The 19,942-nt window shown below is 51.0% G+C and overlaps 1 protein-coding gene across 2 annotated transcripts in view; it reads right to left on the bottom strand.

The window, feature by feature from the left end:
• KCNH6 (potassium voltage-gated channel subfamily H member 6) overlaps window positions 1–19,942 on the bottom strand; it is a 97,324-nt gene that overhangs the window by 43,212 nt on the left and 34,170 nt on the right. For both annotated transcript variants that reach the window (XM_034756129.1, XM_034756130.1), the window contains exon 3: window positions 6,415–6,570. In XM_034756129.1, the coding sequence (XP_034612020.1) occupies window positions 6,415–6,570 (156 nt within the window). The remainder of the gene's footprint in view (window positions 1–6,414; window positions 6,571–19,942) is intronic.

Below are 19,942 nucleotides of genomic sequence, written 5' to 3'. Positions count from 1 at the left end.
CTAGAGGAGCATCATCCATCTGAATGAGACAGGGGTCCTGTGGAAAAAATAACGCGTGAGCATGTCATTAAAGACTGTAACATAATGCATACACACCGGGGGGGGCCGAATTAAGGTTGTAAAAACAGCCTTAACTCTGGCATTTCCTAACTTTTGAGTGCTTGACTTTGCCACCTCAATCATTCTTTTATCATAGTTTGTGTGTGTAATACAATACATAATGTGCATAATGTCTATATATATATACACACACACACACACACACACGCCATACAGATGTAATAGAGTATTTTAAATAAGTAATAGATCAATATATACAGCAGAACCTCAGAGTTACAAACCCCTCAGGAATGGAGGTTGTTCATAACGCTGAAATGTTCATAACTCTGAACAAAACGTTCTGCTTGTTCTTTCAAAAGTTTACAACTGAACATTGACTTAGTACAGCTTTGAAATTTTACTATGCAGAAGAAAAATGCTGCTTTCCACTTATTTTGTTAGTAGTTTATGGTTAACACAGTATTGTACTGCATATATATATATTTTTTTATCTCTGCTGCTGCCAGATTGTGTACTTCCGGTTCCAAATGACGTGTGTGGTTGACCGGTCTGTTTGTAACTGTGGTGTTGTAACTCTAAGGTTCTACTGTATTATTTAAAATACTGTACAATTAATTGCTATATTTACAATATACTTACTATCTATGTTTTAACATAAGTATTAAATGTACTATTAATAATTTTGTATATTTATACACAAAACTATGTATACACATATATAAATCTACATTACTTCATATATAAACTAGTAATATATTCTACACGTGTAGAATTGTTATATAAATCTAAACAATTATTAATTATTCACCTAGACATGACAGATTACCATTTATACATATATCAACATATGTATGGATAGTTTTTGTGTATAATTATGAACGATTATTATTAGTACATTTAAAACTTGCATTAAAGCACAGATAGTAAGTGTATTATAAAAATTTCCAGTGTAGTGGAATTGCACGTCATTTAAAACCTATGGTTGGTCACTATATTTTAAATAAGTCATACTCACACATGCAAATACATATGTACAAGTATGGATATATTTCATACCCACACTCACTGTATATTAAATATATTTTTTTTAAATAGTGGCTCAAAATCGGCCTGTTATCATTGCATCTAAAATCAGTATATTTCATACTTTTAAAGTATATCATGTTTTTAATATATACACACCTCTACCCCGATAGAACGCGACCCGATATAACACGAATGTGGATATAACGCGGTAAAGCAGCGCTCCGGGGGGGCGGGGCTGCATACTCCGGTGGATCAAAGTAAGTTTGATATAACATGGTTTACCTATAACGCAGTAAGATTTTTTGGCTCCCTAGGACAGCATTATATTGGGGTAGAGGTGTACACACACACACACACACACCCCTCCTAATGCATCCATATATACATGTATAATACTTTTATTAAGATCGGTGTAAGCTTATTTAGCTGTATGGATAGATACAGAGTATTATATAACATAGCACACTATAGCAATTGAAATGTATTACCATACCGTGTTTAGAAAACAGCATTTGATTTTTAAAAGGTTATGCCGCCTTTGGAGATACTACGCACCTATCTCACCTTTAGGTGCCTAAATTCCTTTGAAAATCTGACCCTTCATCTCTCCTTGCCTCACTTTCCCATCTGTACAATGGGAGTTATAATTCTGCCCCTGCTAATACTTATTACGTTCTAGCTATGCTACTCAATTTCCCCACGTAGCCAATCAGTAAGGTCTCCAGGGCAGCAGCTGTTTCTTACTAGGTATTTGTGCTGTGCCTACACAGTGGGTGGAGGTTCTACGCGGAAGAGTGCTACAAACAATATAATCAATACTAATAGAGGTCTGTGTCTCTATAATAGAGAGTTCCGGCGAACATCTCTGAAATACCACGACACGTGGCATCGAGCCTCGTTTCAACACAGGGACAGCTCGAAGCTTTGGGAAACCCAATCCGACACAGGAAGAAAACACTACAATCCCTGTATTGTTTGTGCACTACATCCAGGGTGGACTATGTATTGTGACAACCTACAAAACTCGTGACTTCACCGCTCCTAATAAGTCAAGCTGAGACGTGTCGATACGGTCATGGGACAATGGGAAAGAATCTTGGAAAAAGAATCGCTTTCTTCCAACACTGAACAAGGAACTTTACTGGAATCAGGAAACTGCTCTCGCAACTTCACTGGAGAGCTTCTGTCAAGACCGGTGGCTCTGAACCTTTTCAGATTACTGTACCTCTTTCAGAATCTGATTTGTCTTGTGTACCCCCAAGTTTCACCTCACTTAAAAACTACTTGCTTCTAAAAATCAGACATAAAAATACAAGTGTCACAGTGCACTGCTACTGAAAAATGGCTGACTTTCTCATTGTTACCATATAATTATAAAATAAATCAACTGGAATATAAATATTGTCCTTACATTTCAGTGTATAGTCTATAGAGCAGTATAAACAAGTCATGGTCTGGATGAAATTGTAGTTTGCACTGACTTCACTAGTGCTTTTTATGTAGCCTGTTGCAAAGCTAAGCAAATATTTATCTGAGTTAATGTACCCCCTGAAAGACCTCTGCGTACCTCCAGGGGTACACATACCGTTGGTTGAGAATCACGGGTCTAGAAGCTTTCTTTAAATGGGGAGCTGGAAGCAGGCAAGAGGGGGTAGAGAAACGGGGCACATATCCTTCCCGAAAACACTGCACAGCAATCCGGAATATCGAGGTGACACTGGGCTGGATTCTCCACTGTCCTGCCTGGGGTCTTGCCATTTGCACCAGTGACAAGTGCGTGTAAATGCTTCCACCCTGGCATGGTAGCGTTGTACACCCATTTTGCACTTGGGTAAATAACTACCCAAGGCGCAGGGCCGTGGAGAAGCAGGCCCTCTAAGGGCAGCACCCAGCCTTTCCCAGTATGCCATGATCTAAATCCCCTTCCTGATGGGACTCCAATGTCCCCCATGGAGTGGCTCCCGCTCGCATCAGCTGGAATCCTGGCCCGTTGTCGCTGGCTCACGCTGCGACCAGCAGAGAGGAACCACGGACATCGCGGGTACTCCCCTGGCTTCTGGGTAGCTGCTGCAACTTTGCACACAGGCACAGCTCTCACATGCCAAAGGCCAAGAGCCAAACTAGTCTCCTAACAACAGCAAGCACCGCATATTTACGTATGCATGTGCCTTGCTCCAGCTGGCCAGATCTACCCTGCCTGCCCCATAAACATCTGCAGTGCTGTGGGCACAAGCTTCCACTTGCCCGTTGTTTTTTAAACTCCACATTGCTACAGTGACCTTGAGTCTGAGGCACTCACTGTAGGCAAGGGCTCACAGCACCCACTCACTGCAATGCAGCCACCTCTGGGGTGGAACACAGCTCACAGCAACCTCGGCCAACCTCTTAAGGCAGGAAATGGAGAAGAATCCCATCCCCCAGAGAGGCTAGGGGAGGGACTGCAATTACCCAGGCTGGAATCTTTGAGGGATGCCAGACTCACGTGGAAAGCACCATAGGATCTTGAACAACCGTGACAGGCCAGGTGTATTTCTCGGCTGGAAAACAGCCCCTTGGTGGCTCCTAACCCCCTGCTGGAAGCGTTCGTTCAGCACTGGCTCAGAGGGCCGGTACGTATAAAGCAGCCCCATGGCACTCCCAGGGTGTCTCCCATCCTAGCACTGAATGTGTTTAGTTGGTGAGACAGGCGTGATCGCTGTGCAGAGCGGCAGGGCTGCACTAGAACGAGACAGACCGTTTATGCGAGGGAAGGGGGAGATACATGCAAAACGTGCTGGGCTGTCAGTTTCTTAGGAAACTAACATGCTCTGAAAACCGATCCCTGATCTTGGCTTTCCAAAGGGCAGCTGTGGCAACATGAGCTCTGGAGTACAGGGGACGATGGCTGTGCCGGGGAGAGCAGCGTTAGAGTGTCTAGCCAGGAGCCAGCCGAACGGAGTTTGTGACGTGTCCCTGGGGTCTCATGCTGTGGGTCCAAGACTACATTACACTGTCCCCTCTGAATTACAAGATCTGCGCATACGATCTCCACCTGCCGGGGTAGCCCCGTATTACATTGTATTGGACAAAAAATGTTTCTAGCTCGCACCTTCTGAGGATGGGTTTTAGAGACTCACTTAAGCCAATCCTATTGAGATGAAAACAAATCCAGAACCCCGCTCACCACCTGCTGCCACACGGATTCACACTGATTCCACGTACATGTGAGCATATGCAACAATCCAGCAAACCCGCCTGCAGAACTGGCTGGATGTTTAATACACACGGCAAGAGCACACGACACAATGAAATACCTCCAGTCCAAACGTATTTAAAGGGCAGCATCCCGCCTCCTGATCCCAGGGGAACTTGACCGGATCTGCTGGATTTTACATATATATTCTCTCCAAGGGGTGACGGAATTCACAGAGATGGACAATCCACCAGATTGGAAACATTTTAGACTAGAGAGAAGATGGAAACTACTTTGGAGAGCCAGTGGGCTGCTGTGTAATCTCTGGCAAATCACTTCATCTCTCCAGGCCCTTACTGACCTTCCCACTCTTTGGGACAAGTGTGGGCTGTTATTCTGTGTCTGTACGGTGCCAAGCCCCAGGGGGCCCTCCTCCCGCTCCCCAGAGTTGAGAGAAGGACAAACACCCCCGCAATGTGAAATGCACAGCGGTGCTGTCCCTGCTCTTGCTTCCAGACTCCCAACCCCAGCATGGAAGCAACGGGAATGCAGTGACCCGTGAGATGACATCGGACCTCACACATCAGCGCCAAGGGAAACAGGGCAAGGAAGGGACATTATCCACGGTCGCTCCAGCCAAGCCAGGGGTGAGCTGGGGAAACAGGACCCAGCTTCCAAAAATCTTCCTTGCCCCCTAACGCTGAGGTCTCAGATCAGCCTGCTGCTCTGAGTTCCCCGAACACCCCTAGAGCTCAGTGACAGAACAGACTGACAGCGGCCACTGCCTGACACGTCCAACCCCCTTTCCCCAGCTCCCCATCAGGCACCTGGCTGGCTGGGCCACGCTGCAGCACGAGGGGAAGGGATTCCTTCCTGAGCCCTCAGGAGATCAGCTGATAGTCTGAAGCATGAGAGCCGCTTCCCCCCCCTCCGATAGCATCAAGACTAGTGTCATTACAGGTCATTGACAGTAGTGTCTGTCTCCTGAGGCTGGCATGCCGGGGTGCATCTCTCCAAACCAGACAACATTAAACCCAAGAGAGCGTTAGGATGATGGCCTTGCCAGTTGGGGGGGGCGGGGGGAGAGCACGGACTCAGCTTTCACTCGAAATCCTGACCTCGGTGGGACCTCCCTCCAAGCTCCCAAGCCCCATGTATGAACACGAGCCGGCAGCAGGGGCGGGGCTGCAAAGGGACCCGACAGGGCCGGCAGCAGATGTGCCAATTAGTGGAAGAGCAACAGCGATCCCAGTCATGAGGCTGTCTCCAGGCAGCGTGCCGGAAGGAAAGGGCTGGGCCGGGCCCTGAGCACCAGGCAATCCATGGAGGGCAAGAGGACAGGGGGATAGATACTGTACTTTAATGGCGGTACCTCGCTAGAAGCCGAGTATGTACAGAGTGTGTATATAGGGTCTGTACAGAGGCAGAGGACGGAGGGGAGTATAGATAGGAAAATACAGCTATAAGCAATGTACGGGCAAGTTATACAGAAAGCTAGCTCGAGAGGAGGCGCGGCTGTATGTGAGGCAGTTACAGATGTGCTGCTGGATGGGAGGGACAGGGGTACCTGCTAGCAGTACAGGCTCAGTTTGGTTAGGTGGGAGGGGTGGGGGCGGATGAGCTATTGGGGAGGGGAGGGTTGGGTGACAGGCAAGGCGGGGATCAGGTACTGTGTGGGGAGGTCCAGTCCCCTCTGAGGGGAGTTGGGGCATTAGGACACATCTAGGCGAGGTGTAACCATGTGTGCGCGGGGCGGATGCGGATGCAAAGGGACAGGGAGGTCCGAGGGCAGGGCTTCCCCCGGAAGATTGGTTCTGCCTCAGGATCCCCAGGACTCAGTTTCCTCTCGGCCAGGGAGATTAGGCTCCATCTGCCTCCCTTTGCAGAGCTGCTTCCTTGTCTCGCTGTATCACTGCTGGGGAGTCGCTCTCCACGGCTCCAGAGTCTTCAAGATCGTCCTTTGGCAACACGCCGCCTCCCAGAGCCAATCGGCAACGAGGCCACCGCTTGGTCAGGAGCTCAGGCCACCAGCCCCACAGCTCAGGCACCTCTGAGTTCCAGAGAAAATTCCAGGATCGGCTTCACCAAGCGGAACCTACACAATCCCCCCCGCCCTCCCTCCTCGTCCCCGCCTGGGGACCCCGGCTCTTGCTCACCTTGGCGCCAGCCCTGGGACAGTCGCTGGTGGAGACTCCGGCTGGCGCTCTTGGCGATGAGCTCGGCCAGGTCCTCAAAGTTCAGGATGAACATGATGACGGCTGCTTCCTCGTTCTTCACCGGGACCACGTCCACCAGGCACCGGAGGCACGACGCTGCCGTGGGAAAGGGAGCAGGGGTCAGATCGTAGCAGGGGGAGGAGGACCTAGAGCATCTACCACCACTGCAACCCACCCCCCACTGAGTACAGCTCATGCCCTAAAACCTGGGAGGAGAGATCACCAGGGCAGGGTCCCCTCTGGGTACTAACAGGGTCGCCCCATGCTACCACTGGGCATTCCCATTCGACAGCTAAGTCCAGCAAGCTGAGCTCTGACAAATTCCCAGAGCCCCCGGCAGACAGCGCGCTCTCAGCCTGTAACAAGCCAGACCCACCTCCCCGCAGGTTGCTGCAGGTGTCAGCTTGATGCTGCCCCACGGCCAGAAGGGGCAGCAGATTTTCTGGGGGTGCAGCGGGAAGCTCTGTGGCAGAGCAGTGGCTGGGTCAGATAAACGGCAAGACAGGAGGGTGGGGGCTGCTGGAGGCATTTGCCAGTGCAGCAGCCCTGCGTGTGATGGCCGCCACCTTGGCCGACAGTGGGGCAGATACCAGGGACCTCCGGAGCCACGACGCATGGCTCCCTGGCCAGCGCTCTAAGAGTTAGAGGCCCATATCACGTCAGGCTATCGATAAAGAGTTAAAGGATGGGAAATTAATCCATACCAATCAGCATGGATTCATGGAGGGGAGGGATAGCTCAGTGGTTTGAGCGTTGGCCTGCTTAAACCCAGGGTTGTGAGTTCAATCCTTGAGTGGGCCATTTAGGGATCTGGGGCAAAAAATCTGTCAGGGACAGTACTTGGTCCTGCTAGTGAAGGCAGGGGACTGGACTCGATGACCTTTCAAGGTCCCTTCCAGCTCTATGGGATAGTTATATCGCCATATATGACAACTGGGCCTAGCCAGACAAATTTGGCATTGTACAATGAGATTACAAGCTGGTTTGATAAAAGTAATTGCACTGATGTAATACACTTAGACTTCTGGCAGGAGTTTGAGTTAGTCCTGCCTGACATTTGGCTTCAAAAGTTAGCACTATACAAAATCAAAATGGTGTGCATTAAATAGATGCAAAACTGGCTAACTGATGGATCTTGAAATGTAATTGTTCATGGGGAATCATTATCAAATAGGAGCGTGTCTAGTAGGATCCCACAGGGATCAGTTCTCAGCTTGTAGAACTGATGAATTAAATTGTTTTTAATTGTTCACTTTATTAATGTAACTTCATAAGTAAAGTTTTATGAATGAAACAATATTCATTCATAAAACCGGTTACCCCAATAACTGGCTAATTAACAATTAAGATGCTTGTTAAGAGCCATAGCTGTTCAATCAGCTGCCTTTGTAAGTTTCACTATCAATCCAATTCCTGCTTAAATCACTGAGACTTGCACTGTTTCAGTATTCTGTCAAGTATCAGAGGGGTAGCCGTGTTAGTCTGAATCTGTAAAAAGCAACACAGAGGGTCCCGTGGCACCTTTAAGACTAACAGAAGTATTGGGAGCATAAGCTTTCGTGGGTAAGAACCTCACTTGCATCTGAAGAAGTGAGGTTCTTACCCACGAAAGCGTATGCTCCCAATACTTCTGTTAGTCTCAAAGGTGCCACAGGACCCTCTGTTGCTTGTTTCAGTATTGTAACTTCTGTTCACCATTTACCTATAATAAATATAGGCAAATGGTGAAGTGTTTTGCCTACAGTGTAACTTCTGTTCACTGTTTGCCATCCATTATACTTGTCTATATTGTAACTTCTGTTCACTGTCCCCATTTTACAACGCTTACTCCATTTTGTAAGGGCTTGCTGCAACCTTCATTTTTGCAAACCCTGCTGTAATCTTATTAGTTTAGTTTAGATGTGTGAATGAGGTATGTATGGATGATGGAATCAACCTCCAGCCCCAGCCTGTCCTGATTAAATAGAGTTCAAACACCAAGGGCTGAAGATGCAGACAAGAGCCCTAACAAAGTAAGAAGAATCCACCCTAAAAAGAAAAGGTACAATAGAAGGAAGATCAAAGCCCGGTCCCAGGCTGAAAGTCATGTCTGCAATTGACAGGTGATCAATCACCAAACCCGGAGGCAGCGTGACACAGCAAGACCTATAGACTCTGGATTCAAACTAAAGCCTACAGAAAGGATGGGTGAGATGGAAAACTTTGGAGGAGGGTAACATTCTGCTGCCAACATGGAAGGGCATCGGTGCATGCCCAACAGAGACCCAGCTCGTCCTTGTGCCCGGCTTTCCTGGCCAGTTAGCTGCCACAAGCTACGAACCCAAGCTGCAAACTCAAGCCACAGACTGAAGCAGGACTGGTAACTATGCAGCAGCTGCAGAACATCTGATAGATGTGTGTGTAAATGTGTGTGGGTGTGGGTGTGGGTATTAGGTATAATGTGTGTGTATAAAGATTAAGATATTAGTTATTGGTCATAAATCAAATTGTTATCATAATAAATGTGGCATCTTTATCTCGTCCCCTTTAATAAGATCCTGCTAGTTTTTATTGGTATAACAAGCTCCGGGCTATTTTTATCAGTGATCTGGGAGGAAAAAAGTGTTTTCTAAGGAGCTCAAAGTGCTGAGTGCACACTGGGAACTGAGCTCTTGAATATCTAGCTCCAACTGTTGGTACTGAGGACTTGGGACTCTGGCCCTGAGTTTTTTGAAAAATGTGGGCCTACGTGGCGTGTCTTAGCCAGTGCCGATTTGTCGTATACGGGTTTTTTCCAGGACAGTTATTTATGTTCATTAGTTTTTAATTGGCACTTAAAGCATTGGTAATTAAAAATTCAGAACAAAATCTGAAGCTTATCTGTGCTCATTTAGCCTCCTGAGACTTGCGGTTCATAATCAATAAATAGCTAATTGCCATGCAGTAACGGTGGCAACTCTAAGGATCGGTTTAAATTAAACAGCGTAATTAAAAACAACCCGTTTCTAAGCCTTGCGCATCATGTATCTACTTGTTCACTCCTCTCCCAGGGCTCAGGTGTGAGCTGCCTCACACACCTGTGCAGGGCAGCAACGGGGGGCGGGGGGAGAAATATCCTGGCCAATCTGGGCTACCCACATCCCCAGTCTGGGGTGTGCCGATGGGGGAGGAGTGGGCACAGCCTGGCTCCACCCCCTCTAACACAGTGGCCATGCAGTTGAACAGAGCAGAAGAGGAAAGAAGATGTGCCAGGCATAGGGCTGGCTGGCGCAGACTTCTTCCTGCCTGGAGCAAGCGGGGACCAAACGGTGGCTCTTGAGGGTCAGTTGGGTCCCCGGTCCGTTGCTGGGGCAGTGCAGTGACAGTGTCCCCCCTACTGACGAACATCAGAACAGAAGCAGGGATAGATTAGAACTTCTGCAGAAAAGGACCTAGGGGTTACAGTGGACGAGAAGCTGGATATGAGTCAACAGTGTGCCCTTGTTGCCAAGAGGGCTAACGACATTTTGGGCTGTATAAATAGGGACATTGCTAGCAGATCGAGGGAAGTGATCATTCCCCTCTATTTGGCATTGGTGAGGCCTCATCTGGAGTACGGTGTCCAGTTTTGGGCCCAACACTACAAGAAGGATGTGGAAAAATTGGAGAGAGTCCAGCGGAGGACAACAAAAATGATTAGGGGTCTGGAGCACATGACTTATGAGGAGAGACTGAAGGAACCGGGATTGTTTAGTCTGCAGAAGAGAAGAGTGAGGGGGGATTTGATAGCTGCTTTCAACTACCTGAAAGGGGGTTCCAAAGAGGATGGATCTAGACTGTTCTCAGCAGTACCAGATGACAGAACAAGGAGTAATGGTCTCAAGTGGCAGTGAGGGAGGTTTAGGTTGGATATTAGGAAAAACTATTTCACTAGGAGGGTGGTGAAGCACTGGAATGGGTTACCTAGGGCGGTGGTCTCCAAAGTGGGGTGCACAAGAGGATCGTTGGAGGTGTGCGGCAGGAGGAGCGCTTTTTTCCCCCCCTGCTTCATCTGAGCGGCTTTTTTTTGTTGTTGTTGCGCTTCGGCAAAAATGGTAGAGCCGGCGCAGCAGGGGGTACGTGCTCAATTTTTTTTTTTTTACTGATAGGGGTGCGATTGGAGACCACTGACCTAGGGAGGTGGTGGAATCTCCTTCCTTAGAGATTTTTAGGGTCAGGCTTGACAAAGCCCTGGCTGGGATGATTTAGTTGGGATTGGTCTTGCTTTGAGCAGGGGGTTGGACTAGATGACCTCCTGAGGTCCCTTCCATTCTATGATATTCTATGAACTCGGATCCTCCTGAAGCCCAGGTCCTTGCCTGCTGTCCAGTTGTCAGCCCATGAGCTGTTCAGACTCCATCCGGGAGCGGGTCTCTCTCTCTCTCACACACACGCCAGTTCATTACACTGCCACATTACAAACGGCGGCACAGAACCGATTCACTTACTGTCTCAAGAGACTCTGTGTCAGAGCCTGGCTTGAGCCACTAGATAAGACTAATAACTGTTCTCCTGCATCTGAGTTTAATGAGCATTTAAACACTTTTATCCTGAAGGGTCACAAATATTTGAATCTGTAACTCAGCAGGCAGCTTTTCAAACACAGGCTAATAAAGATCTGTGTGGTGCACCTGGCTCCCTCTTTGTCTAACCAAGCGGGGGCTGCCTTGTCAGCATTTAATAAGCCAGTGGCTCCGGGGAGAGAAGTTTCCTTCGGTGAGGCAAGATGTATGGCTTTAATAACAATGGCATTTGACGAGCTGTATTCATCTGGCACGGAGATTGGATAACTACATCTTGGGAGAGCAGAACGCAGACAAATGGAATGCTGGAGTCAAACATCATCCGTGTAACGAGGTGACCCAGATCTGTATGATTTCAGCATACCATCCTTCGCGGTCTGCTATTTAGCCAACCGTCCCTGATCACAGATGGAAGCAGGGCCTGGAGTCGGGTCAGGTCATTAACTCCACTACTAAGCAGCCGGCAGCCTCACAAAAATGCACTGGAAAGGATTTTGGTATCACAGCATGAAGATGCAAGTATGTCATGCCGTGATATAGAGAGACAGCCAGAGAAATAATGAGCGAGGACAGCCATACACGCTGAGTATCATGTTCAGTACCATTCTAGTTACTTCCTACTTTCCCATTAAAATACATACTAATCCCATGCTAAGGCCCCATGAAGTGGCATGGTCATTGCTTGCCAATCCCTTAGATGCTAAACACCCTCGTAATAACATGCCAAGACGTCATAAAGCTGCGTTGTATAGACCTGCTAACCATCATTGCAATAACATGCCCACTTCCTGGATCCCAACAGGACACCATGAAACTACGCTTTGATTCCATGCCAGGGCATCATGAATGCCCACTGCAGTTCCATGCTAGGCCACTATGAAATGGCACCGCAAGGACACAGTTCTCCTGCCGATCATACCCGATGCACTTAAAGCAACTACAAGACTAATTGCAATTGACCTAGACTAGAGTCTACAATTAAAATCTTATGGCAGCCCTTTCCTAGAGCAGTATGCAATCATCCCTGGTACTGGGTGACCTTTGAAAGGTTTCATGTTTAGTAGGTTTCATCTGGCAATGGGCAAGAACGGGCTCTCTCGGAAGATTCCCAGCCTGGAAGGAAATGTTGGGAGATGGAGCTCAGTTCTTCTTCACTTCCTGGGTGTCCTATCGCAGCGGTGTTAAACAACTGCCCTGCCCTAGAAGCAGCTGCATTTCTACTTGTGCGCTGGAGGTGCGCAAAACCATAAAATGCCTTGGGATCCTCTGGGTCGAAAGCTGCTGTGTTAGCGTACGCTATTATTATCCTAAGAGGGGGATGCACCAACACAATGCAGCACCGCACTGGCATTGCCAATCCTCATGTGCCTGGACACATTTGGGCAACAGGAAACCCCAGTGGCACACTAGCCCCGAGGGGACGGCTTTCCTCCTTGGATTGCTTGGGGGTTTTAAGCTCTTGCACTTGCTAGTGGAGTCTGAGAAAAACTGCAGCAATCGCTCCTTGTGCTCGAGATAGGACCGTGGAGGTGGGCAAGTGAGAGAGAGAGAGAGAATATACTCCTGTTCTTCAAACCCTCGCCTAGGCAGGGCTCTGCAGAAAGCAGCCCAACCTCTCTCAGTGGCAATTCGTTTCTGTTTTGTACAGCACTGATTCCTTATCTCCCTCATTCTGCTCGGTGATTAACAGGCGAGCAGTTCACAAGCAAGGGGGATTAGCACATCAACAAGCACCATGTTGCGCTGATGGTCCTATCGGGAGCTTCATTCCCTGGCATCGCCAGCATCCCCCTAGCCCTTTCTCTCAGCCATGGGGGGAAAGGGGAGGGAACAATCTCCTTGCTGCACGCAATTTTAAAGAGCTCAGGCTTCTGTAATCAGGAGCAGATGGCCGGCATCTCAGAACTTTAAAATCTGCCCTGACGTCAGTTACGCACACACACAAAAGAACGGGAAAGCAATGGTCACAGTAAATCCCTTTAAAGGGCCAGACAGCGGGGATTATTTTTTCAATCGATATCGGATAAATCCATTTAGAGAGTGAGGTGGGCGGGGAGACAGGGCTGGTATTGTCAAGAGAAAAATCCACTTCGAGGGACGGGCTGGTCACGTAAGAATCAGAGCTGATGAAATAGTCAATAAAAAATCCCAAACCGGCGACTCCACCCTAATTTGCAAATATTCGTATGAGTTAAAAAGCAGCGCTGGGCGCGCTGGGCTGTCAAATCACACTCAAAAGTTAAGTTGACCCGGCTACAATGTTCCGGGGTGTGAAAAATCTACACCCCTAAACAACATAGTTAAGCCAACCTAACCCCCGGTGTAGACAGTGCCAGGGGTTCTCCTGTCAGCCAAGGTAATCCACTTCCCTGAGCGGCGGTACCCACATCAACGGAGGAATTCTCCTGTCTCTCTAGCGCTGTCTACAGTCGGTATAGCTATGCCTGGCTGTTTCACACCCTTGAGAGATAGACAAGCCCTTAGTTACCACCTCTTGGGGAAGTGGATTAAATACAAGGATGGGAGAACCTCCCCTTCCATCGCTGTAGCGTGTCTACACTGAAGCACTACAGTGCTGAAGTGGTTTAAGTGCAGACAGAGCCAGAATCCAGGAGTACAGCCGCCAGGTATGCATGATAATGTCTGTGAAATCCCAAAGATTTGCCTGACTGCAGACGCATGGGAAGATTCCAACCCAGAAGGGACCCTATTCATTAGCCACTTTAGTTCTTTTAAAAAATTTTCTAGCCATCCAATGAGAACCAAAGCCACCTGACAGAGCCGCTAATCACGTGCCATGAAAAACAAACCAACAGTGTTCACTAGTGCCCCATACGTGAAAATGACCAGCCCGTGGTGAATGCTAATGAATAACGAACACTGACCAAGAGAACTGGGATCAGGTATCACTCATAATGAAGGTTATTCCTCCCAAAAACGTCAACCAGCGGTGACAACAACACTTTGCAATCAAACAGCATCTTTCGCCCGGAGGGGCTCGACGCACTTTACAAAGTGAGGGAAATATTAGTATCCCCATTTTATATCAAGAGAGAGTGAGACAGGGTCCGTGGTCACAAGAGAATTAGGGGCAGAGTCAGGCACAGATCCCAGGAGACCTGATTCCATCCCCTCCCTCCACTCTGATCACTAGACCGTGCTCTCCCCAAGCTGGGAACAGAACCCAGGAGTCCTGACGCCCGGTCCCCTGTGCATCGTTTTGTAGGTGGTGGTGTAATTTAGGCCACACTATGCTACCTCCTGTAAATGATGCACTGGGATCCAGCTGCATCCCATGGCACCAGAGACCTCACACCAGGCTGCTGCCTGATTAGGTGAGGACGAGAGGCAGGCGGGGGAACTCCTCTGCTCTATGGCGCTGGAGCAATGTCCCCTGCGCCAGCCCCCTCTGAGTCTGTTGCCTGGGTTGCAGCACCTTTGCAGAGGGTGTCAGACTGAGCTGAGCCAAGAGGGAGGGTGGGTGTCATTTCAGACCGAGGTGGACCAGCTGTTTGCTGGGTGTCCAGTGGGGAGTCGGATGCTGCCCCTGGAAGCGACTCGGGGATCTCAGGAGAAGAGAGAAGAACAGACTAGTGAGTGGAAAGCAGCTTTCAGGGGGAACAACTGCTAAGCAGGGACAGATGCAGGGTCCCTCCGTTTCGCCTCCTCTCTTTTTCTCCCCTCCCGCCCCATAACAAGCCATTTAGAGTAGGGCGGAGCTTTCCAAAGGCACCTAGACCTGCACCTTCATTAATCCAAGGCCCAGATCCTCAAGAGTATTTTGGCACCTATCTCCCCGTGCCAGATTTTCTTAGGTAGCTTTGAAAGTCCCAGCTTGGACACTAACCCTGGTGGCCTTTGCTCCTCCAGTATTTGCCTTGGTGAAGCAGGCCAGAGTCTGGGCCCCAACCCTTGTGAGCTGGACTAGGGTGACCAGATGTCCCGATTTTATAGGGACAGTCCCGATTTTTGGATCTTTTTCTTATATAGGCTCCTATTGCCCCCCACCCCCGTCCCGATTTTTCACATTTGCTCTCTGGTCACCTTAGGCTGGACAGACCAGACTGCAGGGGACTGTGCTTTCCGCAAACACTCCAGTCTCCGTCCCCACCCGTGACGCTCAGCTGATCCGACCCCCCTTGCCCAGGGACACCCGGCTCTCCGCTGAATTGCCTGGTTGTCCCCATCCCCACCGCCTCTGGCTCTGGGCGCTCACTGGTTAAGAGCCAGACGCTACAACTGCACACGGCAGGCGCTGGCTGCTCCTCGCAGGTTCTCTCTGCCAGACGAGCTGGTACTGCACCATCTGGGCCCCAGGCTGGCAGGGACTTCCTGAGAAAGTCTCTCTTGGCTCCCAGCAGCGAGGGGGAAGGGAAATGGCAGAGGAGACGAGACAGTGGGGGAGGCAGCGTCCAGCCCTTGGAGCCAGGACTCGCCTTCTCCTCCCAGCCCAGAGGGCTGGTTGGGTGGGGATGCTGCAAGCCACCTTCATGCTGCCCAGATTCTGCCTGTGCTGGGGGCCAGGGTAAGTTAGGTCAGACTCCCCCCAGCTACCTCCAGGCTGCTGCGCCAGCTGGAATTCCTGGGGAGCCAAGTGCCACCCCCCCCTTTTGACACAACCTGCCCCGGCTCTCCTCCGATGCCAGGGCCCGCGCGGACAGCAGCACAGAGCCGCTTACGCCAGCGCAACCGTTTCCACGCTGGGGAAGTCCTCCCCCAGGCCGCTGTAGCCCACTGTATGTAGCTGGTGCAGCCTACGAGATCCAGGGGAGAATTCTGAATCCATCCAGTCCCCCGTCTTCGGTGCCTGTCCCGATCCCAATCCTCCCGCCTGGGTGGAGATCGCCGTGCACAGGTTGGACCAGGCCTCCAGGCTAGACTAGCCGCTGTATTGTTACCCTGCTGCATGTCTAGAGGGGCTCCAGAGGAGGATGGTCACTGTAATTAACCCCTTGCTCACTCAGGGGGCTTCCCCCATCACAGTGAGTTTGAGGGCGCATGTGGACCAGTCCCAGGAAGCAAGTCTCCTGGTTTCTGGGCTAGACGCAGCCGCCTGGGCAGTGCATGATTTCAACCCCCCCTGGTGCCCCAGCCCAGATCAAAGATTAGAGGCCTGGGGACAGGATGTGTTGCGCTGGGTCAGAGAGTAGCTGCAGTATCCCCCTGGTTACAGGCCTCAGCTTGTCCTTGCAAAATGCAGTAGTGTGACCAGACAGCAAATGTGAAAAATCTGGACAGGGGTGTGTGTGTGTGTGTGTGGGGGGGGTGGTAATAGGAGCCTATATAAGAAAAAGATGCAAAAATTGGGACATCTGGTCACCCTAAACTGCAGAGCCCCTTAGAGTCAAAGCCAGCCCTGCTGTAAAGCAACGGGAGTTGCATCTGCTCACATCAAGCCTGAATTTGGCATAACGGCTCAGATCTGGGCATTGGGCTAAAATTCATCCCAGCCGTACCACCACTGACTTCAGAAGCCTTTGGCCCAGTGTCCCCTTTCCCGGGCAAGGCACAGAGGTTTCCCGGGATTCTCTCAATCTCACAGGCAGGCCGCTGGAGAGGAACCATCTGTGTGAGCAGAGCTACTGCTTGGCCCCTGAATATTCTGGTAGACACAGAGTAATTCCTCCCGGCAGGGCCGTCCGCAGCTAGCGAGAACGACCGAGCAGGACCCTCCCCTCCCAGGGTCCCAGCTTCACTTCGGCTGAGAAACAGCTGCCTCGGTCAGACCCCGACTCAGGCCTCCCCCATCAGCCTCTGTTCCAGAGCCAGGAATATAGCGCTCTCTGCAGGGGAGGGGGGGATGGCAGGGCTGCTGGGCTCTCCTCTCAGCACTCACAGTAGGGCCTGGTTTGGCACCCAGGGGTCAGATTTTGCAAAGCACTTAATATTGCACACACACCCTCCCCCGGTCCTGAGTTCTGGGGAAAAGCCAGTCACTTGGGGGCTGGCACATGGGTGCTGGAGCACTTGGAAAGTTGGCCTTAGGGCCCCAGCAGGGCTGAGTGCACCAAGCTCCTTGATGTCAATGAGACACTGACCACTGAAAACCAGGCTCTTAATCTCAGCCTGTGCCTCACTTTCCCTGTCTGTAAAACAGATGATTCTTCCTCTCCCCCCGCCCCCGCCACATGACACGTGAGCCTCATGGATATTTGTAAAGAGCTTGGAGACCCGTGGATCAGAGGTGCAGGCAAACCGCAGATCGGGCAGGGGGAGGGCTTTACGGTGCTGCAGGAAGCCAAGGGACCTGTAACAGAATAATCAATACAGGCTTTCAAAAGGTCACACTCACTTCTGGGCTCATTTTAATGAGTCGATTCCTTTGCTGGAGCGCCCTGTTTGCTGCATGCTCTTTTCTCAGCATTACCAGGGTTGGGATCAGGGGCTTTTGTGCCAAACACCTATCAACGAACTCCCCCTCCCTCCCCCCAAAGAAATCCCCCCATCCTAAGCAGCGTTTTGACCCTCAAAAAGGGAGAAGGGGCCGGAGATTCCACGAGACGCATTAGGGACTCTGTGTTCTTGCTAGTGATTGGATGTGGAAGGTGCTCTGAGACCACGGTGATGGACGGCAGGAGAAAACCCGAAGACGGCCAGCCATTTTTCACGCCCCCAAAACGTCGCCACTGTGGCCAACCTCACAAAAATGCAAGCTGTCCACAGACCCCGAGGCACGTCTTTGCCTCGCCCCCGCTGCCAGGAAGGTGCCGGCATGATTGGGGTGGTTCTGAATTTCCCAGCTGGCAGGGGACCGGTGCAGCTGCCCAGCGCGTGGCCAGCCTTTTGCTGCTCCTTATGCCCGGCCTCAATGGGGTGGAGGGGAAAGGCAAACGGGAGTTTTCAAAAAGCTTTGCCTGAAACATCGTGAGCCGGCTTTGAGCCCGACTGAGGCTCCAAGTCCCGCAGCGCAATAAGATACTAATGGGCTTTGGCAGAGAACTGCGGACGGAAGCTTGGACGTGCCCAGTTCCTCTCTGCCTGCGGTGGAGTCACAGCAGGGAGGGACCTGGCCCAGGCCAGAGCCCGTGCTGCTATCCCCAAGCACGAGCAGACTGGGAAACGCACCGCACCCGCATGGGTGGATGTGCTTGTTCCACCCCCTGCCATCCAAGGGTCTGAAGCAGCACCCTGCTGAAAGCAGCTGCCCCAGCCTGAGCGGGGCACACCTGCTCAGGCACCACTGGGTGTGCCGGAGGGGTCACGCAGGGAACCTGGCAACGTATAAACGGTCCCGGCTCTCCCTCACACGCGTCTCTATCCCAAATCAGCAGCAAACGTAGTGGAAGCTCGCCCAGCCATTACCCGCCCTCGATGGGCTTGAGGGGAGATGGTAAGAGTCCCCGGCTCCCAGAATGCACAGTGCCGGAACGGGCTGCCTTGTGCTTCTGCTGGCCTTTCCAGCATCAGTGATGGTGGGGACAATTAGACTTTGCCCCCTCAGCCGGATCCATTTTGGGGCCCAGTGAGCCAGACACCCACGTCTGCCCTCACTTCCCATCCCCAGCCAGCTCCAAACTGAAACCCCCTCCAGCCCCTCCTTCTCTGCTGAGTTCCTTTCCCGGGCCAGGAGGTCACCTGACCGGTTTGTTCTCCCACACCTTTAGCATCCCCTTGCGGGGTGATATGGGGGAGAAAGAGAAGGGCCTGGGCCATTAGTTGCCAGGAGACAGAGTGTCGGCTAGAAACTGAGGCACCCACACAGTATTCAGAGGAAACATTAAGAACAGTCCCACTTCATCACACCAGGCCAACTCCACCCGGCTACAGTTCGATCCATTAATAACTAGCTGGCCGCTTGCTGCTTTCCTCAGCGTGGCTGTGCTGCCTTGGTGGTAGCAGCTGGGGTGGGAGCTCTCCTCCCATCGAGTCGCACCCCAGGATTTAGGCCTAGGGAGTAGTTCTAGGGAGGTGTGGCATTGTCAGAGGAGAGGCTAACTAAGGCCAGCTCCTTTCGCTCTGCCCCTGGGGCCTTCTTTCCCCAAGGGGTGCTCGGGCTGAGAGAATACTCAGACCAGCTGATATGTAAATCAGCCTCGCTCATCATCCTGAGAATCCGCCCCCTGGGCTTGTCAGCTGAGCTGGTAGAACCATTTTTAAGTTGTGGCCAGCCGGGCAAAGCTGCAGTTGGGACGCTGCTGGCTGAGATCAGCTCAGGATGGAGGTGTGCAGCACTGTCTAACCCACTGGTGAGTGGGTGCTCCAGGCCCCCAGGCCCGCTCTGCAGAGGATCAGAATCTGTTACGGCCCCAGCAGGGGCCCCAAGTCACGCCCTGCTGTGTCCGCCAAGATAGCAGCTGTCACAATAGCAGCCCCTGTATTGCAGCAAGTAAGGGCCTACGTGGAGACCCTGGGAGCACCGCTCCTAAGCTAGCACGGGTGGCGGCTGGCCAGCGGCATGGGGAGCAGGCGCTGAGCTGCTGTGGGAATACGCTGAATGGAAAAATCCACTGTCACGTCTACAGAATGTCAATGACTCTATATCTGGGCCTGGATCGGCGTGACTCTAGATAGCGCGGCATAATCCGTGCAAGAGGGGGGTGCCCGCAGGTGATTGATGGTGGTACAGGCAGATGTCCCGTAGATTAATCTGTGTGTTTAAGAATTCAGTTCTTGGAGACTTAATGGAGCAGGGCGCAGAGAGAGCGGAGGCGCAGAGAGATTTCCAGTCAGGGGAGAAGAACAGGAGTACTTGTGGCACCTTAGAGACTAACAAGTACTCCTGTTCTTCTTTTTGCGGATACAGACTAACACGGCTGCTACTCTGAAACCAGTCAGGGGAGAGTTAACTCTGAGCAGGGGCTGGGGGCGGTGGGAGAGAGACAGGCAAGGATAGAGAAGGAATGAGGAGGGCGGGAAGCAGGGTGCAGGGGAATGAAACAAAGGGGTAATGGAGGAGAGAAGGGGGGGAATGAATCAGGACGCAAGGAGAGGGAAAGCACAGCACTGGC

The sequence above is a fragment of the Trachemys scripta genome, chromosome 23 (assembly GCF_013100865.1).
Source record: "Trachemys scripta elegans isolate TJP31775 chromosome 23, CAS_Tse_1.0, whole genome shotgun sequence".
NCBI classification, from domain to species: domain Eukaryota; kingdom Metazoa; phylum Chordata; order Testudines; family Emydidae; genus Trachemys; species Trachemys scripta.
The sequence above is the reverse complement of the archived record's forward strand: the minus strand, read 5'-3'. Positions and strand labels throughout refer to the sequence as shown.